Source organism: Panicum virgatum, chromosome 3K (assembly GCF_016808335.1).
Source record: "Panicum virgatum strain AP13 chromosome 3K, P.virgatum_v5, whole genome shotgun sequence".
NCBI lineage: Eukaryota > Viridiplantae > Streptophyta > Magnoliopsida > Poales > Poaceae > Panicum > Panicum virgatum.
In genome coordinates, this window is record NC_053138.1 from 4396421 (window position 1) to 4419046 (window position 22626).

General features: G+C 48.8%; 2 protein-coding genes and 1 long non-coding RNA gene across 3 annotated transcripts; 1 reads left to right on the top strand and 2 right to left on the bottom strand.

Annotated features, from left to right (window-relative positions):
• Positions 1-52: 52 nt before the first annotated feature.
• On the bottom strand, positions 53-3320 carry LOC120696938 (putative methyltransferase At1g22800, mitochondrial). Its single transcript, XM_039980009.1, has 10 exons — positions 2903-3320; positions 2657-2795; positions 2121-2190; positions 1942-2006; positions 1766-1844; positions 1385-1472; positions 1017-1081; positions 842-931; positions 526-665; positions 53-445 (listed from the first exon to the last, which is right to left on the bottom strand). The coding sequence occupies exons 1-9, from the start codon at positions 3222-3224 to the stop codon at positions 549-551; spliced, it is 1035 nt and encodes a 344-aa protein (XP_039835943.1). The 5' UTR covers positions 3225-3320; the 3' UTR covers positions 53-445; positions 526-548.
• A 47-nt stretch (positions 3321-3367) lies between these two features.
• Positions 3368-5804, top strand: LOC120696939. Its single transcript, XR_005684325.1, has 2 exons — positions 3368-3694; positions 5463-5804. It is a non-coding gene; the product is annotated as an uncharacterized LOC120696939 (long non-coding RNA).
• An 11000-nt stretch (positions 5805-16804) lies between these two features.
• On the bottom strand, positions 16805-18322 carry LOC120696940 (glucuronoxylan 4-O-methyltransferase 1-like). Its single transcript, XM_039980010.1, has one exon. It carries the CDS (start codon positions 18199-18201, stop codon positions 17296-17298), a length of 906 nt encoding a protein of 301 aa, XP_039835944.1. The 5' UTR covers positions 18202-18322; the 3' UTR covers positions 16805-17295.
• Between the last annotated feature and the right edge of the window lie 4304 nt (positions 18323-22626).

Here is a 22626-nt window from a genome sequence, read left to right on the forward strand (position 1 = left end):
TGCTAAGCCATATCACCAGCAAAAAACTGAACACGTTTGTTAAGGGAGTAAATAAAGTTCCGAGTTTGTTCTTTGTACTCACAGATACCACAATAAGTGGCAGTGTCTCGTAATTGTTGGACGCCGCAGGCAAACTGTTTAAGTCACGACAATAACAGTGGTAGTGTCTCGTAACATTTCACATGTTCTGGGTTTCCTCAACCTCAGTATGAAACTACATACAACAGGCAACATTGGTTCCCATGCACTACTATTCGCTGCAGGATCATGGTTGATACAGATTAAATGATTTCCCACAGAAAATTGATACAAGCAACAGAAGCGCACTTGCTTTCTGCAAATGTGATCCCTCCGAAATATGAAGCTTCGGGGTACAGCTGTTGGAAGAGTTCTTTTCTTTCCCCATGTATTGTTTTTCTTTTTTAGATCAAGGGGGGTAGGAACACTGGTGACAGAAAACTAAGAGTTAGCATAGTTGCAAAAGAAAGCGAAAATAACACAAATGAACTTGATGCCAGCATTCACCTGCCATTTTGAAGCAGCAAGGCTCAGTTCTCACTAGGAGCAAATTCTTTTTGTATGTCACTAAATGATATGGTCGCGGAACCCCTTCTCTTAGCCTTTTGCTGTGATGGATGCTCCCTCCAGCCAGTCATGTAAATTACCTGTACAAACAAGGGTAATCAGAGGCCCAGTTTGCGTATCATTTTCAATATGGGAATTAATTATTTCTAGCCCAGACTAGTTCAGCTTTGCTGAGAAAAAAGGATGTTGCTGAAACATAAGGTTCAAATAAAGGTAAACTTTGCTTTGCTTTATTCCAACAAGAAAAACACAGAACTTGAAAGGTTGCTGGAATAGATCCGTCCTCTAACCCAAACATTGACTGGTAAATTGCTGCAGTCGCCAAGGCTGTATCCCTTTTTAACACCTGATAACGCAAAACCAATTCAAGTTCAGTTACTAGGGTATGTAGCCATTTTTCAAGAAGCAAGTATGGTATGTTAGATACTCACAGGATTTCTTTGAAACAGAGCATTTGTTTCCCCCATTGCTCTAAGATGTTCAACAAGTTCCAAAGCTAGTTGACAAAAACAGCAAAACCAAATCACATGTAAGTAACCTGTAAGTCTCCATAGTCAAAATCAGCATATTTCTTTGATATAGAAATAGAATGAACTTTTATAGTATATTATTCTGCAGACTATGCAGATCCAGGACTGATATAGAAGGAATGCTGCTATTTGATGGGTGTAACAGTAACCACATAGAAATCAAGAACAAAAGTTCAAATACACGTTTTGTCTACCATCACGTAATATTGTAATGAAAAGAGAGATGAAACAGTAATCATCGTAAATTTAAGTTTCCTTTTTGTACAAACCATTGTTGTATTTAACAGTATACTGATCGACATCAACTCCTGGAAGGGTGAAGCCTGCCCTTGTCAAAAGGTTTCCTGCATCACGGACCTTGAAAGGTGCAACATAAAGCCGCAGTCAAGGAAAATAGACACATAAAGGCCAAGATAGAGTAGATGTGTGCATGTAACATTCAATCTAACTACTAGTATACTTTAATAAAACAATAACTAGTATACATGGTTGTATGGTCTAAATCATAAGAAAAAGCATCAGTAGAATTTTACTATTTAGTTTTATAACAAATATGCAAAGGAATCACCAAAAATGTCCATTAAGCAAAATTTCATAAAGAAATATCCCTAAGTGAAATTTTGGAACATAATTGCATAAATAAGCCATACTTGTGCTAAAGGTGACATTCGAGGACTGATGCCCCCCTCTCGTTCCATTTGTGCAATGGTGCATGCAATTCGAAGCTCCCTAGTATCGGAAACCGGTGAAAGACAAGTCAGACAGAAACTAAAAAGTGAGAGAAAATAGAATTTTAAATTTTCTCTACAATTTGACAGGTCATCACTTCAGTGTTTCTCCACCAAGAATTGCAGCGAGAAAAAGGCCATCAGGTTTCAATGCCAGCCTACACTGCAGCCAAAAGGTAACAATGCAAGTTAACAATAGTTAAGGTATTTCTAGTAATCAACTGACTGTTCAAAGCCAAGCACAGCAATACAAACGGGTTCAGATTAAGAAATTTACCTGTATCATTGCTCCAGGAAGATCATTTGTCCAGTGAAGCCCAAGACAGGTCATTATCAAATCCTGTGAGCTTCAGAAACCATGAACCACATAATGAGTAAATGCAGCAAGATCAACCTGTGTACTGTTGCTTATATTTTTGACACTGCAACAGACTCACTCAAGCATGAGTATAAGAAATCACACAAGAATGATGAAATCATATTGCTTTAATCTGTAAGCAAGGTAGGAGGAGAGGAGTTGGAAACTGAACTAACGAATGAAATAGTAATTTTTTCATGCAAGAGAATTGGAAACACACATATGATTTTTCATATTCAATTCTACGATAGAGAAAAGTTGCTGGATCAACAAAAACTACAGCGGAAAATGACCAGTGTAGAATTGGCAGCCAATTGCCAGACCCCACGAGTACAGGATGTACATTGAAATCTCAGCAAAGTTACTGTGGGTTATGTACAGTTTACTCCCGATACAACACCTACATGAAAGCAACCAAGAAATAGAAGGTAACCATATCTGACATTGACCCTCACCTCTCTTTGATTGGAAGGAACTCCTCATCACCGACAACAAAGTGCGTCTCTGGTCCGTCGTCGGTAGCATTCTCTGATTCTCGCCACTTCTTCACCATGTCGGGCGACATGTCCATCATGATCAGCTCCTCAATTCCACCTGACACTCAAAAATTCAGTTCATTTCCGGGTTAAATTGATAGGATCTCGGCGGAGTAGTACCCCCATTAGTACACAGTAAGAGCAGAGGGGTGATGGGTGGCTCACCGCGGCCGCGGAGCAAGCGGCGGACGGCACCGGCAGAACCCCCGAGGCAGAGCGCGGAGGGGAACGCCTTCCTGCAGTCCTCAAGGCGATCTAGGAGGTTCTCGGCGACGGCATCCACGAACCCGTCGGTCTCCCGCATCGCCCACGCCGCGCGGTCTCGGTGCCGGCGCTTCAGGTCGCGGTCGAAGATCTTGAGGCGGCCGCCGCCGCCGTCGCCGAGGCTATCGGCTGCGGACGAGGAAGAGATGTAGCGTCTGGGTAGAAGGTGGCGGTGGTGGCGGAGGAGTAGGAGGCGGCGAGCAGCTACGGCCGAGGAAGCCATGGCGAACACCGGCGGTGGAGAAGATGGGGCCACGATTGCTACAAGTCGCCCTGCAAGGGGTTCGGGTCGACCCTTTAGTGAAGTCGACCCGCTCCTCAATTTGGCACATGGATCAAACCGGGTCGATCCTAAAAGGAAAAGGGTCAAAAGGATCACGAACCTATCGATCCGTGGTGCCCCTAGGGTCGGATCTCCTCGGCCGCGGCGCTATCACCGCGCAGCGGCAGCGGCGGCGGAGTCGGTGAGGAGGGCCTGGCAGCGGCGCCCCTTCTAGTGGTCGGAAAGATGGCGGTCAGGGAGGAGTCCGCGGAGCTCCCGCTGGTGGCGCAGGTGGAGCAGCGAAGGAGGTCGACCTCGGACGAGTTGGTCCTGCCTTCATCCCATTCACCCCCAAATATCTCACTTCGCCACCACGACGAGGACCATCGAGGCCTGGATCACACCCCTCTCCCTCCTTATGCTGATCTTTGGTGAGAAATTATGTTCCTCTTTGCAATTTCTTTTTTTGCCAGTTGTTTCGATTTGGTTTGTGGCTACTTCTGTTAAGGTTTCAATCCATCCGCGGGGAGCAACATTTTGGGGGATTTTGTCTTCCTAATCTCCACCTCACGAGCACACCCCAACGTCAGCCTTCCCCCAAGCATTACCGGAACAACCCCCCCCCCCCCCCCCAAAGTGTCCCACACTTTTCTTTTTCTCTTTGTATGGATTAACTTGGCCAGGTAGCCAACTGCGTCCTTCTTCCTCCAAGCTTCGTACATATGCAGATTTTCTGCTTAGTTTTTGTTTGCTATAAGATTGGGCGTAGAAGAACTTCAAGCTGTAATACCTGATTAATGGACGGGATTACAGATGGAGCCATATATAAGTCACACAAATGTACTAGCATAAGGTCTCACAGTCGGTTGCCTAGGCGGTACCCAGGATGGCACGCTGCTGCTACCTAGCGCCTTGTGTTTTATGGAATGCTGATTACGCGTTGAAAATTGGTAGTCTGAATCAGAACTTTATAAGTTAATTTTGTTGCCTCTTTGAAAAGAGTCATGCTTCATCTGGGTGTTACAGAGTAGGTTTTGATGCACTAATGAACAACTAAATGCCTGGATTTTGGGTGCTGGAATGCTTTTAGTTGTATCTTGAAGTAGGTGGATGGGTGTTTATGTTTCACAAAAAAGAAAACACATGATAACTTGATGCTACAAAAGAAGGATTAGTTACGGGCATATAGCTTATTAAATAGTTGGTTCAAGATGTAGCTTTGGATAAATTAATTTTCAAAAAGTTGATTATCCAAAGTGTGCCCATTTGACATTACAAACAGTTTGGTGTAAAGAAAAAGTCATCAGCAACCTCCTAATATGTTCAAACTTCTGAATACGCAGAATCAGCTACTGGTTTGTGCTTTGTGCTGATCATGCTTGTTTTACCTGGAATCAGTTGTCTAATTGATACTTCTATTATTTTCTGTCTCCTGTGCATTAAGATTACCTGTAAGAAACCAGCAGTTCCGCATATCTGTTTCATAGCAAAATCTATAGCTACTGGTTTGGGCTTCTGGTAAAAGAAAATTAAGCTGATGTTTTTGTTTATCTGGGATGTCTAGTAAAGGTAGATGTAGGACTTGATATGGGCCCAAGGAAAATTACTTTCAATAAAGGCACTGGAAAATTACAGTTAGGATATGTTCTGTAGATCAAAATAAAGGCAACCTGTAATTGTATTTTGGTTATGCTTCTGTTGGGGATGGCTGTTGATGGCAGAGTTTCAGAATTTCTTTTTGTTGCTGAAACCGGCTAATATAACATAACTAGAGTTGTGGATTAGAAGAAGGGGTCCGACCGCTTAGCACTTGAGCTCGGGACACATAACTGGAGTTCCTGGTAACTTTGGTTTTCCTTATTGCAAATTGTACCCAATAGGTCCCCAACTGTCCTATATAATAGAAGTTATGCTTGATTAAGAAAAAAGCCATGCAACTAACCATGCTTTATTGCTAAATTGCTTGGATGATATTCGTGTGACATCATGCTGTACACAAAACTTTGACGGTATTATTGAACAAGGTATGGTGCAGAGTAGGTACTGCTTTCCATGAAGATTGATCTGTGCATGACTTCTTTGAATCATGTTGCCATGGCCAGCCAATATATTTTTTGTAATTAATCAGCCAATGTATTTATCTGATGACATTTGTGAGTTTATGAATTGCGCAAAGCTGACTTGAACTATGTTCTGTAGAATAGAGGTACAGTTCCATTAAGATCAATAAGATTCCAGAGTGAACTATCAGCAACTAGGAAACCTGGAGCAATCGGCAAAGTGGAGCAAGAAGCAAGTAATACTAAAGAAGCAAACTCAAATTGGGATCTCAATGCTTTTGGCGTTTTCTACCTACGAGTCCAAAAATATTTTGTAGAATTATTTATTATGTCGATGTGTTAGTTTGGAGTCAAACATTGTTCTGTAAATGTTAATGTTATATATTCATGCTACTCAAGTAGTGTTTTCAGTTCACACATAAATTAGAATACAAAGTCAGATATGTGGGTACCTTAATAAGTTTATTTGTTTTTCATGTTATACCTATTTGAACAATGAGTACGTATTTGCTTGAAAGTAGACATGGTGATGCACCAAGCTGAGTTTGAAATTGAGAAAAGGCAAATGCGCCAAACGGACTGGACATCTGGGAGGTTCAACCCGTGGTGCTCCTGGGATAATGTATGGCTAAGTGAAAGGAGGGGCGGGTCGACTCTCGACCCTGTAGTTGAGTAAACGGGGCAGCGGGTCAGCATGAGGAGCGCTCCGCTCCGGCCCCTTTGCAGGCTGAGCTACAAGGGAGCCTTTTGGAGTGTTGGGCCACGTGATTGGGCTTTACTGGAGAAAAAACTTTAGCCGGGCTACTTTGTGTTTTTAATGGTAGCCTTCTTCCGTCCGACCCATGTTTAGCAGACCTGATTTATATTTTATCAAATTGTTTATCAAAAAAATATTATTTTACCAAATTATGCAAGGTGAACACAATTCATCTATAGTCAACATAGTCGGTGGCACTATGATGAGGATCAGATTTGCACAGGTCAAGTCAGGTGAGACAGATTGACCATCAGCTAGCCTGATGTGGACTGCTCTATTATTAATCGAATGAGATAACAAGTTTAGCAGATCGGATCTCCCCTGGCTCGCCCTCACGCAGGAGGCTCTGAGCATCTCAAGGTTATCCTTCTGCTTGCCCACAACGCACGCCAATGACTAGGCTAAATAGCCTGTATCCTAACAAACCCTTCCTATGAATAAGCCTAACAATCCGAAATTACCAAATAAAGACGCCTAGTTTGTTGTGGACGCCGGCTGCTTGCCCCTGCGCTGGTACTTCTTTCCAAAGATTGTGTCCACAACACTTCCCCCCCCTGACCAAAAAGCTCGTCCTCGAGCTTGAAATCAGAGTACCGATCTTTGAACTCCTGGAGGGGCTCCCAAGTCGCTTCTGCTGAGCTGCGCCCCTCCCACTGAACGAGAAGATCCCACGAGTTCCTGCTTGGCATGGCACGCAGGACCTTAGCTGGAACAGGCACCGCGCGCCCATTAGCAATAGGCGGCAAAGATCCCATGATCGTCGGAGGCTCTCCCTGATGCTTCTTGAGGTAGACGACATGGAAAACATCGTGAATACGAGCCTTAGCCGGTAGCCGCAACCGATAGGCAACAGAACCGATCTTCTCGATCACCTGAAACGGCCCATAGAAACGTGGCGAGAGCTTCGACTTGGTACCGTCAGTGATGCCCGTCGCCGTGCGCTGGTGAAGACAAAGCCACACCCAGTCGTTCACTTGGAACGCTAGGTCCCTGTGGAGCTTGTCGTGGGACGTCTTCATGTAATCCTGTGCTTGAAGGAGACGGTCCCTGATCTCCGCCAGGAACGTGTCGCGGTGCTGAAGTTGCTTGTCCACCGCGACAACACGCGCCATCCCAGGGTCGTACTGCACCAAGGTAGGCGGTGGCCGTCCATAGACGACCTCGAACGGCGTTGCCCGAAGCGCCATCTGGTACGACGTGTTGAAGCAGTATTCCGCCCATGGTAACCAGCGGAGCCAGCTGCGCGGGCGGTCGCCCGCTAGACATCGCAGGTACACGCCCAGCACCCGGTTAGCCACCTCCGACTGCCCATCCGTCTGTGGCCGGAACGCCGAGCTGAGGCGAAGCTTCACCCCGGCGAGAGAGAAGAGCTCCGTCCACAAAGTGCTGGTGAAGACCGGATCCCTGTCACTGACAATGGAGCAAGGAAAACCGTGGAGGCGCACAATGTTGTCGAAGAAGGCTTGAGCGACCGATAGCGCCGTGTACGGGTGACCCAATGGCACGAAGTGAGCCATCTTGGAGAAGCGGTCCACCACCGTGAGTACGACCGACTTGCCGCCGATCTTGGGGAAGCCCTCAACGAAGTCCATGGCGATGTCGCTCCACACCGATGACGGAACGTCGAGGGGTTGAAGAAGGCCGGCCGGGTGGAGATGCTCCGTTTTGTTCCGTTGGCACACCAGGCAGCCGCGGATGTAGTCGCGTGTGAGCTTGGTCGCCTGCGGACAGAAGAACGACGCGCGCAGCCGGGCGAGCGTCTTCTGGAGGCCCTCGTGTCCTGTTCCGTGGGCGTGGTCGAGCAGCTGGGGCCAGAGCGCTGACGACGCCGGAACGTAGATGCGCCCGTGATGCAGAATGAAGCCGTCAGCCTCGGTCCATCCTGCGCCCGCGGTGCCGTCAAGGATTTCTTGGCGTTTCGTGACGAGCTCGGGAAGTGACGCTGCCTCCCGTCGAAACGCATCGAAGAGAGGAAATTCCGGCCGGGAGAGAGACTGGGCCAGAACCCTCGCGCTTGGTTCATGTTCATCACGCCGCGAGAGCGCGTCAGCGGCCGCGTTCTGCTTGCCGGGCTTGTACTCCACCTGAAAACTATAGCCAAATAGTTTGCTTACCCAGGTATGTTGGGGGATGGTGGAGAGACGCTGGTCCAGGAGATGTTTGAGACTGCAATGATCCGTGCGCACAAGGAACTCCGTCGTCCACAGATATGGCCGCCAGTGTCGCACGGCCTGCACGAGGCCAATAAGCTCGCGTTCGTAGGCTGCGAGCTTGGCGTGCTGTGGTGCGACCGTCCGACTGAAGAAGGCGATCGGGCCTTGACCCTGGTGCAGCACGGCGCCAAAGCCCGATCCGGACGCGTCGCAGTCGACGACGAACATCTCGGCGGAGTCAGGCAGCTTGAGCACTGGGGCCGACGTCAATGCACGCTTGAGGTCGTGGAACGCCGCCGTTGCCGCGTCGCCCCACCAGAACGCGTCCCGCTTGAGGAGAGCCGTCAGTGGGGCGGCGATGACGCCGTAGTTGTGGATGAAGCGCCGATAGTATCCCGTGAGGCCCAAGAAGCCACGAAGTGCCTTGAGGGAACGCGGTAGGGGCCAGTCCTGCACCGCCTTGATCTTGTCGACGTCCATGGACACCACACCGTTCTCGATGACGTGGCCCAGGTAGTGAATCCGGCGTTCCCCAAAGGAGCACTTGGAGCGTTTCAACACCAGCCCATGGTGGCGCAAGGTGCTGAGGACCGCGCGCACGTGCTGCAGGTGTTCCGTCTTGGTGCGGCTGAAAATAAGAATGTCATCGAAGAAGACAAGTACGCACCGACGCAGGAACGGACGAAGGACCTCGTTCATGAGAGCTTGGAACGTGGAAGGAGCGTTTGTGAGGCCGAATGGCATCACCAAAAACTCAAAATGGCCGTGGTGTGTGCGGAACGCCGTCTTGGCCACATCATCAGGATGCATACGGACTTGATGATATCCGCTGCGGAGGTCGAGCTTGGTGAAGAAGACGGCGTCCTTGAGTTCGTCCAAGAGCTCCTCCACGACAGGTATGGGAAACTTGTCCCTGACGGTCTTGCTGTTGAGAGCCCTGTAGTCTACGCAGAAGCGCCAAGAGCCGTCGCGCTTGCGGACCAGCAGAACCGGCGACGAGAATGCCGATGTACTTGCCCTTATGATGCCTTGTTCCAACATCGCCTGGCACTGGGCCTCAATTTCGTCCTTGAGGAGTTGAGCATACCGGTACGGACGCACTGCGATCGGCGGCGTGTTTGGCAGTAGATGTATCCGATGGTCCAGGGGCCGTGGGGGTGGCAGTCCCACCGGAGTCGTGAACAGGTCGTCGAACTCGGCGAGCAGGGCCTGTAGAGGATTGGTGCCCTGAGTCGCCGTCAGCCGCGGGGATGGCACGGCAGTGACCCCAGTCCACTGCACCTTGTGATCATGGCGCCAGAAGGTCATGGATAGCTTGTCAAGGTCCCAGACCACCGGTCCCAGGGTGCGCAGCCAGTCACACCCGAGTATCAGATCGTAGCCCACCAACGGAATTGTGTAGAGGTCGATGGAGAAGGGTTCGCCGGCGATGTCCATGTGCGCTCCTTGACAGACCCCGGTTGTGGAAACTCTGTCGCCATTTGCGACTGCCACCGAAAGACCCGGTCGTGGTACCGGTTTGAGGCCAACACGGTGCGCCGATGTGTCGGAGATAAAGGAGTGAGTAGAACCGGAGTCGATCAGCGCGATCATGACGTTGCCCCCGATCGTCGCGCGGAGCTGGAGTGTGGAGGACGTGCGGATGCCGGTGACCGCATTCACCGAGATGGTGATGTCGTCCTCCGTTGTGCCGTCGTCGGAAGCGTCATCGTCACCGAGCTCCAGGTAGTAGATGCCTTTGCCGGAGCAAACTTTGGCATGGTCCCTGGAGAATTTCTCAGGGCAGTTGAAGCACAGCCCTTCGAGACGTCTCTGGGCCATCTCGTCTGGTGACAGGCGCTTAAAACGGCCGTCCGTCGGCGAAGGCGCCTTGGGTGGAGCGGTCGCCGAGCTGGCCATCGTGGCGCTTGGGGTCGACGTCGAGCGAGACGAAGCGGCTAGGGGGCGCTGAGACGCACGAGACGGTGCGCGCGATCCCGTGGCGGCCAGCTCCGTAGACACCTGTTGGCGACGTTCAAACGCGCGGGCGAGCGCCATGGCGTCCTCCAACGTCGCGGGCTTCTGCAACTCGACGTCGGTGCTGAGGGGCTGTTGTAGACCCGCCGTAAAGATTGCGATCTGCTGCGGCTCCGTGACGTCCGCGCAGTGCGCCAGGAGCACGAGGAACTGCTCCTGGTAGTCGTCGACGGTGGACGTGCGGCGGAGTTGGGTGAGTTCGCCCAGCGGGTTGCTGCGGAGCGGTAGTCCGAAGCGCCGGTTGATGCCATCTACGAAATTCGTCCAAGATGGGACGCCCTGATTCTTCTCGAGGCGGTAGTACCACTGGGCCGCGGCGCCGTCAAGGTAGAAAGACGCCGTCGGAACTTTGAGATGCTCCGGTGTGCCGTAGGCGCGGAAGAACTGCTCCCCCTTGTGCAACCACGTGATGGGATCGTCGCTGCCGTCGTACTTGGGGAAACGCAGTTTGTGGCCGGGCACCGACGGGGGGCCGGACGACGAGGCGTCGTGAGTGTCGAAGCGGCCTTGCTTGTCCAGGATCTGTGTCTGGACGTTCTTGACGGAAGCGGAGATGAGGCTGGCTTCTTGGCGAACGGAAGAGATTTCACCGTCCATGCGTTTGCCAAGATCGCCCACCATCTTCACCAGCTTGTCGAACATGGCTTCCATGGAGGCTTGAGTGGCCGGCGTGCTGTCGCCGACGTCGGACATTTGCGGTGGATTTAGCGGCGCGCCGGGGAAGGGGGATGTGGCGGCGATAGCGGATTGGAATCAAGCCGAGGAAGGACCTAGTCTGATACCGTACACAGCAATGTAGTACAAAAACTGTAAACCCTGGCTTCAGGCTATCCGCACTTGTCATACTCCAAATTCACTCTCTAAATGAAATATTCCATCCTGATCAGCGATACTCTTTTCTCTATATCTAGTTCTTCCGCACCCATCCATACTCTATCTCACTCTCTATCCCAACTACCAGCACGTGGGGTCCATATGTCATACACTATCATGTTTTTTATCCCCACCCACCCGTCGCCTCCGCTCTGTCTTTCTCCTCCCATCTCTCTCTCCCCTGCCATGCCGCTCCCCTCCCCCTCTCTTCTCCCACCGGCGGCTTCCTCCCAAGCCCCGCCGCGGCTGCCTCCCCAAGCCCGCTGGCCGCGCCCTCCTCCCTCCCTCCGGCCAGCCCCCTCGCCGGCGCGGGGGTCCTTGGCAGTGGCGGATCAAGCGCTCGGCGGCCCTCCTCCCTCATCCCTCGCCGAGCGGGACCAAGGCGCGCGCGGGGCTCCATGGTTGCGGACGGCGGCCCTCCAACATCGGCGTCCGGCGGTGGGTGGCTCGCGCGCGGCGGGGTTCGGAGGCGGAGGCGGCGGCGGCCCCCGCCGGATCCGCGCGGTCGGCTCGCGCGCAGGGGCCGCGGCGCGCAGGGCCTCCCCGGCGGCCATCCTCTCCCCGGAGTGCAGGGCCTCCCCGGCAGCCATCCCTCCCCGGCGGTCATCCTCCTCCCCTCTTCGCGCGGCGAGGCGGGCGCCGAGCCCCTCCCCTCTCCTCCCGGCGCGGCGAGGCCGCGGCTGCGAGCCCCGCGGGGGCGCAGGGCCGCCTCGGCCACGCAACGGAGGAGGCCGCGGCTGCCGCCTCGTAGGGGCGCAGGCCCGCCTCGGCCACGCGGCAGAGGAGGCCGCGGCTGCGAATCCCGCGTGGGCGCAGGCCCGCTTCGCCGCCGCCTCAGCCTCACTCCCGTCGGCGACGCGGCTCCGCGTGCGGTGCGGGCGAGGAGCTCGAGATGGTGCACCATCGCCGCCGCCATCCCCCCTCCAGTTCCTCTGCTCGACGGCGGCGCCATCCCCCTCCTCTTCCCTCCTTCCTCCCTCTCCCATGGCGGCGCGGATCCGCTCCTTTCCCGTTCACTCCCTCGAGCCGGAGCTAGATTCGGCGCCGGCGAGCCGTGGGGCCGCGACGCCCCCTCTGCTCCATCCCCGCTCGCCGGTTGGTCGTTGGGCCAGGGTGCAGGTGCGTGCAGCTCCGCCCCGCCGGTCGGTCGTGGGGCCAGGGTGCAGGTGCGTGCAGCTCCGCCCCGCCGGCGGCTCCTCCGACGCCGAGCTCGGCGCGGTTGGGTTGGCGCGAGGTGAGCGGGCCCCGCGCCACGTCAATTCGTTGCGGAAGACCGCTACCTTCTCTTCATTTGGAGAGCCTCGCCTTGTCCGCAACCATACAAAGTGAGTTAGAGAACACCGCTACGGGACTTTTTTTCGCTAAAGGGTACTGCATCCCGGTACAGAGCGGGATGTAGTGCCCCGCTGCGGACAGCCTCAGTCCAGTCCAGCATATATTGTTGGATCCATGGGCGGATCTAGGGCCCCGCAAACCTAGGCACCAGGCCAGGCTCCGCCAGCGGAAGTCCACATGCACTTGGGCAAAAAATAGCATGAGCAAAGTTAAGGACAAAGGTACAAAGCATGTTGTGGAGTGCAGACTATTCCTTACATTATCGTAGGGTGGGCTTGCGGATGGTGTTAGACTTCTGTTGGTCGGAGTTGTTGCGATATCAGCCCGGGCTCTACAGACACTCTGTTCGCTGTGCTGGTGCTGGTGGCTGGTGCTGGAGTGATGTGAGAGAAAAATACTATTGGCTGGCTGGTGGCTGGAGGCTGGTGCTGGAGCTGTGTGAGAGAAAAATACTATTGGCTGGCTGGAACTAGATCGGCCACTATTGAATCCGACATGAAATTTCTTGCCAAATGCAAAGGTAACAGTACTCATCGTACTATTACCGTTCTCCAATAAAAAGTGTCTTTGAATTGACATTTTAAGTCTGCTGACGCTTTTGATATGGAGTGCCCCACTCCAACACAGCTCGCAGCCATTCATACACTTCACAGCAATCACGCAAAATCTGCTCTTTCATACTCTCTAAAAGTAAACTGCAGAGAGATAAGTTCGAAATTTTGCACTTATCTTGGCCCATGTTTTTGAACATTGTTTGTCACTTTTCCCTGAACTTTTTTTATTAAAAAAAACGCCTACATGTTATTGCTGACGGATTGGTAGGTACAGGAGTAAAGCGTTTCCTACCCGTACCTGCCTCTGCAAAGGGGCCAAACATGGTTCTCTTCTCCACTGACATCGTACTACATAGGATTGCTTTCATGAATGAACTAGCTACGACTCCCCAAGGTGATTTCCTCTGTCGCATATTCTGCGTTGTTTTGTTCAGCATAGAGTGATGGATGCACTGCAGAAACATTCCAAAGACATCAAATTCAGGGCACGCTCACCGGCCAGTTGGCCAAAGAGTCGAGGACAACACAGCAGCTGCGCAAGTAATTGAGCTTCCATTAGTTGGTAGTACCTGGAATGTTGCCTTCATTCCATCTAATGTTCAACTTTTTTTTTTCTGACCTGGTGAACATCTCATCCCACTATGCAATTTTCCATTATTCGTCTTAGCACATTATCGCAGCAAGAAAAGAAACATCCTAGATGGGAATCGTAGGAGTGTGACACTTTCATCATGGCTCATGCCTGTCATATTCATACCCAACTAGGCGTATAGCCTGCGCATTTGCGCGGCTAGTATTGAAAATTCAAAATTTTACATGTTGTTGTATCCTTATTTAAAGGTTATACTAATTTTTTTACCATACATCATCCTGTTCATTATCGTAAATTATGTCTTATTATTGATTAAAATAATTCAACTATGACCTACCTATAATAACAATTTAATTTGTTGAGCTTTAATAATATTATGCAGATAATTATTCTTATTCTTATTTTATTTTGATTGATTGTTATTAACTTTAGTTTTTATTAATAGTATATATTTGTAACTTATACATAGCTAAATGATATTTTATATTTAATTTTTTATAATGGCATTGGTAGGTGATTTTAATTAGGCACAGGTGTATTTTAGGCTAATTTTTATCGTAATAGCAGTGTGGGTAATTTTTATTTTTTTATTTTTCTCCTATTAACATGGGAATTTCTAGACCTTGAGAGCGAACGTGGATGCTCCATTTGTTGGCCAAATAATAAGATAATAGATTCTCAGAAACCACAAATACTTACTCCAAATAAAATAAAATTGGAAACAAAATTAGCAACAAATGAACTATTGCTTCTGATCCACGACGTCCATTCTCGGACCGGATGGCGCCTGCAAACTCACCATACATCGCCTAGCTCCCTGTTCCAATGGGGTTGTGACCTTCAAATTGGATCATACCAAGCTGCTGGTAGAGTAATGGCAGCCGTACTGGAAGAATCAAGAACCAGTTCCAGATGGCTGGTGGAGTATTATCCTCTAGTAATTAAAGGAAAGCAACAGGCACAAAAGGCAAATCCTGATCGATCGCTCAAGGCCACAAGGGGAGCCCCATGTCGTACTGCACGCCATGGCTGATGAAACTACTGCAGCCGGACATGTGTACTGTCTTTCAACGGGAAAAGAGAGAGGTCGATGAAACTACTGCAGAAACACTCCAAAAGCATCAAACTCAGGTGAGTCAGGTCACACTCACAGTGGAGTACCAGCAGGAATCCTACCGTGTCATGACTTCAGTCCAGCCAGCAAGGGCTCCCTGCCCTGAATTTTCCATCCAGGTATGCAAGTTAACATTATTCATCCCAGCACATTATTGCTATTTAATAAAGTGCTATCTTTTTTATGGACACCAAAGTGTGACACTTTGACAAGGAGTGTCCTACCCCTGCCCAAGGCACTCAAAAAAAGTCTGCCCAATAAATGTTTATTAGGGAGAATAAAATCAGGTCTTTTCTTCTCACTGGTTATAAACAGCGGAGATTTATACAGTAAACGTTTAAAAACTTTACCTCTAACACTAGCAAGATGGTATAGACTGATGGTCGAGTGAAAAAACAACGAAATCGTCATTAGACAACCATTTTTCCCTTAAAACTAAAATATAATGCTTGCTGTAAGAAACAAATTTTCACTTGAGTTGCTATAAATAAAAGAGAAACTCCTGTACTGCTTTTCCGTTGGCGTTACATTTTTTCTTTCTGGAACAAATTTTTGGCTTCGCTTTACTGTAGGGGTGGTTGGTAAAGCAGTACTAAAGCACTTTCTAGTTTGCCTCTGGGGTCTGGCTTTGGGTGCCGAACATGGAAATCAAAGCCCAGCTCACAGATGCCCAACGGGCCATGTCATTTAGTTCAGCGAAAGGCTATGCACTGCAGGAACATTCCAAGGTGCTGGTCCCAGTTGGCAGACGCCGGTGAAGTGGGAGACAACACAGTGTCACACAGGCAGGGTACCCAGCAGTAATTGCACATTGGCACTGCGTGCAGGTAGCAGCTGCTGGCCGTGTTTGGTAAACCATCAAATCAAGTTTACACAAAAAAACGAATATCCGCATGAAGTATTAAATGAAGTCTATTTGCAAAACTTTTTCAGGGATGAGTGTAACTTTTCGAGACGAATCTAATGACAGTAATTAATTGATGATTTGCTACAGTGATACTACAGTAACCATCCTCTAATCACGCGGTCAAATACCTCATTGGATTCGTCTCGCGATTTAAAGAGGGGTTGTGGAGGTGTTTTGTAATTAGACTTCATTTGATACTCTAAATTAGCGGTCAAAGCACGCTACAGTAATTCCATGAAAAAAACCAAACACAGCCAATGATTGACTCCAATCCATGTTCAGCTTTAAACCCTGAACTGTTCGTCCCAATTTGCAGGTTGACAGTAACCATTTGCGCGTAGTATTGTTATGTCCAAGAAAGATAATAGTACTCTCTAAACATCCACATCTTAGGTGTGACACTTCTTCCATCAGGAATGTCTTTTCCCTGACCTACTCTCAGCCACTCTCTGTGGATGGCCGCGTTTGGTAATCAGTCAAATCAAGATTATAAAAAAGACAAATGCCCGCATGGAGTACTAAATGAAGTCTATTTGCAAAACTTTTTCAGGGACGGATGTAATTTTTTGAGATGAATCTAATGGCGGTAATTAATTGATGATTTGCCACAGTGATGCTACAGTAATCATCCTCTAATCACGCGGTCAAATGCTTCATTAGATTCGTCTCGCGATTTACAGAGGGGTTGTGGAGGCGGTTTTGTAATTAGACTTCATTTGATACTCTAATTTAGTGGTCAAAGATGAAAAAAAAATTCCATGCAATCTAACCAAACATGCCGATGACATGTTAGCCGCTAGCAATGCCACATACTCAAATAAGGCCCTGTTTAGATTTTTACTCGTAAATCCCGTAAACACAAAAAAACCGTCACATCGAATGTTTCGATATATGTACGGAATACTAAATGAAATCTATTTACAAAATTTTTTGCTTAGATAGACTGTAAAGCGCGAGACGAATCTAATGAGACTACTAATCCATGATTTGCAACAGTGATGCTACAATACTATCCGCTAATTATTGATTAATCATGAATTAATTAGCATCATTAGATTCGTCTCGCGATTTACAACTCATCTGTGCAAAAGATTTTAAAAATAAACTTCATTTAATACTTCAAATTAGTAAGATTCCAACGCAAAAAAAAATTGCGCTCGAACTAAACACGGCCTAAATCTTGAGGCAAAATCCATCATCATCCAACAACAATAGTTTGCCCATGCCTACATCTCATAAGTTTCAGCTCTTATCCGCCACCATCTTGCATAGTGCGTGTGACTAAGGTGCACCGCACCGTTTGATCCGACCCAGTCGGATCCAAACAGAGAGAGAAGAAAAGAAGAACAAAATTAAGGAAAAATGCACAAGATCCAGCGCCGTTGCCTCCTGGTTCCAAAAGGGTGTGAGTAGTGTGTGACCCCCAAAATTCTACTATCATGAAACATTTTTGTAGCAGTAATAGGTACACTAGTAGCAGCAGCAGTAGTACAGAAAGAATGAAGAAGGAATTCCGGATGGGTACGGTGGTGTTGTGTTATCCTCATCATGCTGTGTTGCAAAGCGATTAACCATCAAAGCAAAAGGCAACGCCGAAAAGCAGAGTGCCTTGATGAGAGGGCACGAGATCCTGGTAGATCGAGGGCGAGTGGTGGATAGAGCGCTCAGGCCTCAAGGGCAGAATGGCGTGCCGTCCTTCTCCCGGTGCGACGGGATGACGAAGTGCCTGATCCGGCCGACCTGCTCGGCGAGGTAGCCCTCGCAGAGGAAGGCCCTAGAGAAGGCGTCCTCGACGGGGCGGTCGACGTCGTGCACGAACACGTCGGTGGGGCCGTCGCCGGGCCGCCGCGCGCGCGCCGCCATGCCGGCGGTGTAGATGGCGCCCATCCGGCCGGGGGACTGCGGCGTCCACCCCGTCGGCGCGTCCACCATGATGAGGTCCCACTCGAGCTCGTGGAACACGGGCGGCAGGCCGCGCAGGGCGAGGCGGCAGGAGGCCCCGGCGGCGGAGGCGAGGTCCGGCTGCGCGACGCAGGCCGGGTGCTGGCGGAGCTCGAGGAGCGCGTCGGCGTCGGTGAGGACGGTGTCGTAGGCGACGTGGTAGGACTCGAGGGACGGGTGCTTGGAGCGGACGTCGGCGATCCACGACGCGTCCTCCTCCAGGAACACCGTCCGGCCGCCGTGGTTGAGCGCCGCCCACATGGGGCTGTCGAACCCGAGCCCGAAGACGAGGAAGTTGCAGGGCGCCCGGCGCTGCAGCACCCGGAGCGACACCCCGATCTCGTCGGCGGTCTGCTGCGGCGTCGTGTTGGAGGTCGTGTAGTGCACCAGCGCCTCCGCCACCGCCAGCGGCAGCCCCTTCCCCGCCTTGTCGCCGCCGCACTCCTCCCGCCGGGACGCTGCCGGCGACGGCGGCGGGGAGGAGAGCGAGCGCGCGGCGAAGACGAGGAGGAAGCCGGCGAGCGCCGCGGCGAGGAGGAGGCGCAGCGCGAGGCCGCCCTTCCCCTGCGCGAGCCTGGCGCGCAGGGACGCCAGGTGCATCGCCTTGCGGACGTGCATGGGGCTCGAGCTCGACATGGACGGACGCCGCCTCCTCCTCTTCCTCTCTCTCTGGCTCCACACCTCCCAACCGAGACCAATAATCCAGCTACCTGCACCTGCACCTTGCTAGGGCTATAAGCAGCAGGCAGCTGCAAGATTTGGGCCGTGTTTAGATCAGGGGAGGTGTAAACGCAAAATTTTTTTCGTGGGAATCTTTCTAATTTGAAGTACTAAATGAAGTCTATTTACAAAACTTTTTACACAGATGAGTTGTAAATCGCGAGACGAATCTAATGATGCTAATTAATCCATGATTAATTAATAATTAGCGGATGGTTACTGTAGCATCACTGTTGCAAAATCATGGATTAAGTAGGCTCATTAGATGCGTCTCGCGATTTACAGCCCAATCATGCAAAAAGTTTTGTAAATAAACTTCATTTAGTACTTTAAATTAGTAAGATTCCTTTTCACTTTAATGTGTTTACGGCTTTTTTGCGTTTACGGGGTGGGATCTAAACACACCCTTGGTTTTTGCGATGGCGTTGGGTGAGTGAGGCGATGATGATGGCGACAGATCTGATGGTGCCGAAGTGGAGGAGGGGCGAAGCAAAGATGAGCAGAGGATTGGATGGCGAATTGGTAGGAAGAATGAGCTACTGCGCGGTGTGTAGCCCTCTGGGTGTGTTTAGTGGTGAAAATATTTGAGTTTGGCTACCGTAGTATTTTTGTTTTTATTTGATAATTAGTATCCAATTTTGGACTAATTAGGCTCAAAAGATTCATCTCATCATTTACAGCTAAACTATGTAATTGGTTATTTTTTTAAACTACATTTAATGCTCCATGTATGTGTCTAAAAATTCGATGTGACAGGAAATCTTGAAAATTTTTGGGAACTAAACAGGGCCTCAAGCACTGAGCATGAGGAGGCTATAAGTTTGGTGACATGCTGCTCTGCCCCCCCCCCCCCCCCCCCCCCCCCCGGGTTGCTTTCAGTTCTGCTTGGAGGATCCATGGAGGTTGTGGATGCATTTGGACAGATGCTGTGAGATTTTTTTTTTGACGGATTCACTTGTGCTTAAATTTTGATGCTCTGGAGATTATTGAGTGGTACATATTTGGATAGGTATGGTAAAGGTATAGTATATAACATGGCCTGTGGGATACGCATGGGTTGGAGTTGCAATCTACTCCACTTTTGAAATCGAAACGCTTAACTAATCAATACTCCTTTAATTTCTTCTTTTCTAAAGTGTATTAGGACATGACAAACTCTTCTGAAATACACTTTGGCGATTAATCTCTTACGACACAATATGTATTGTCAATTATTCCTATGATATAATATTCAAAGATATTTAAAACACGAATCTAGTCAAAATTTTGTCATGTTTAACCTTTACGAATTCTTATACACCCTATAGTTTGAAACAGAGGGAGTGCCAGCTTACCTTGATCTGGTGGTTGACAAACAGTAGTAGTACTCTCGGTTTCATAAAGAAATCCATATGTTGTTGGAGACTGGAGTCCTCCCAACATTAAATGTATATATGTGTTAAAATGACCAGAGATAGATACAATGCTATAAACTTGTGCTAGGTTGTAGAGACATTGCCTGATGCTGATGGATTGGTATTTAATCGGATGGGCAGAAAACTAAACCCCCACACCTTGCCTAGATGCATGGTACCCTAAAACTCCACGGGATACCCACATTGGTGACTAGTATGGGTTATGCATCTACATAGATTAATTGGTCATAGGCAGAGAGTTTGGGTCCATGTTAGGTGATCAAGGCCAACCATAGGTAATGTTTCATTCGTCCTGTGGATGTCCTCTTTATGTAGGGTTTCACTTTCATGGTGATGGTGCCAAACCGATAAAAGGGGTCGCATGACTGTATCCTTTAATTCATATCATGGCTTATTATCGTATTCCTAATCACTTTCCTCCAAAGTTGAGGGCAGGGCAGGTACCTAATCTTGTAATCCCACTTTTTATGGAACAGAAATGTCCAGGTAGGCTTTCTTCCAAATGCGCGAGTGGCCATGATCGCCCATCAATCAAGCCAAACCAATGCATGTTGCAATAAAACTCGATCGATCGATCGATGCATGTGATGTGGGTACAATCACAAAATGCATGATTGCTGATTGCACCATCAGTTCAGGCACCATCAGTTCAGGATTGGGACGGAATTCTGTGGCCGGCAACTAGAGGAAAAATTGCCACGGACGGATGAACAAAGTCGCTGTGCTCTCGCTCTGAGGGGTGATGAGCCACCTGCCAGTGAAGCTGCCTTTAACTGGAAGAGATGAGCTCCCAAACCAAAGCCTCATCTGATCTGCGCGAGCTGTTGGGAGTTGACGGGGTGTTACTCGCTTTGATTAGGCCGAGGATTTTCAGGTTGTATAATACTAGGACTCCTAGACACCAGGACTCCTTTGGGCGGGTTGGGATTCTTTTTTTCTTTTTTTGAAGGGGGGTCAGTTGGGATTGGGGTCTTCAGCTGGGGATTCTGAATGGCGCAGATACCTGAATTGCCTTGGGGGGGGGGGGGGGGGGGGGGGGGCAGATCTATGGCATCCGATCTGATCGATCGTATGCTCCGCTCCGCTCTATCTAGGGATGGATGATACTCCCTCCGTCCTGAAAATAATGCAGCTCTCGCTTCTTGATGATTCAATTAGTTTCAACTAAATTATATAAAATAGTATTAAACTTTTTATTATAAAATAAGTATCATTGGATCAATCATGAAATATATTTTTATACTAAATTAATTTGGATACTTAAATGTTAGTTATATTTTGTATAAATTTAACTAAATTTAAAATAATTTAAATTCTTGAAAAGCGAGAGTTGTATTATCATTTTTGGAAGGGAAGGAGCACGTGGCATTGGCAATTAGTAGTAACTCTTTGGGTTAGAATATGTTAAAGAGTGTCAGAGAGTACTCTGCTTTGAAACGTGCAACCAATGCCGACCTATGTCAAATAGTGTCCTCTGCTTTGGAAACAGAGTGTCAGAGTGGTATATATTCTATGACAATTCGCTAATAAGGCCGGTTTAAAACTCAAGAATAACCCCCTTTTTTTCCTGGTAGAAACAAGCTAGTAGTACCTTTTTATATGAAACCCCAGCTGAACTGAAAACTGCAGTAATGAATGAGATAGCACTGCAAATGATGAACAAACAATATAATGCAGGTGATGAGAGGAGTACAAATCACGCAGCTTTGTGTAAATGCTGCGTGATTGCGCCATCAGTTGGGGGCGCACGAAGCATATGAATTGATGAATTTGAATCTTGGTACCACCTGACCGCCGGGGCCCGGATGTGGAAAGGTCGATCGCTCTGTCCTCGGCGTACCAACAGTTTGCGAGAACTGCTAGGCTGTGTTTAGATGGGGTGAAAAGTTGGGAGAAAAAGTTGCGGTAAATATTGTCCTACCATGATCTAATTAGGTTCAAAAAATTCGTCTCGCAATGTACATCAAAACTATGCAATTGGTTTTTTTATTTAACTACATTTAGTACTCCATGTATGAGTTATTTGTTATATTTAATATTTCGATGTGATAAGAGATGTGATGGAAAATTTAGAAATTTTGTGGTAACTAAACACACCCCTAGTCACCTACGGACGAGGAAAAGCCATCCTGTCCTCTGACTGAATGCGATCAGCTAACCATCTGCAGGCCACCTCTCTGCTAGAAAGTTATTGAGGCCAAGCGAATCTGTACTGCACACACACACACTAGCGACGTGTCCTGTCTGTGTGCAGCAGACTGGTAGGAGCTAGCTTTCCGAGCTGATGGGAGCTCACTGGTTCAGGACTTGGACGTGCCGATCGCCGCTCCCTTGTAGCAGCGGATGTAGGACTCTGCGCCGGCGAGAAAAAAAAGAGAATTTATTTCTTAAAAAAATAGAGTTAAATTGAAAGACTAGCCACTGAGTATAGAAGATCAATGTGTAATACGTTTGTTTAACGTCTCTGCCATTTTTTTTATTTACCTTCAGTTTAGGTTTGGTTGAAAGCAAATAAAGTTTAATTCGCAGGAAGGCATGCTCATAAGCGGGCCAAAAGATCACCGGCGGAAGGCGGCCTGATGAGCTTGGCGACGTTGGAATCTAGTATATGTAATCAAAGTAGGCACCTTTTTCCCCTACCCCAGAAGGTTGTTGGGAGCTGATGAGGTGCTACGAGTCACTCTGATTAGACTGACGATTTTGAGGTTACTAGTAGAATACGTGGTCTTTTAATTTCTTTGGAGTGAAGGAGCTAGGGACAGAAGAAAGGGCAATGATTCTCGGTTAGAGTGGTTGAGAAACAAAGGTCTGCTTAGATGAAACGCAAAAACTTTTTGCGTTGGAATCTTGCTAATTTGAAGTACTAAATGAAGTCTATTTACAAAACTTTTTACACAGATGGGTTGTAAATCACGAGACGAATCTA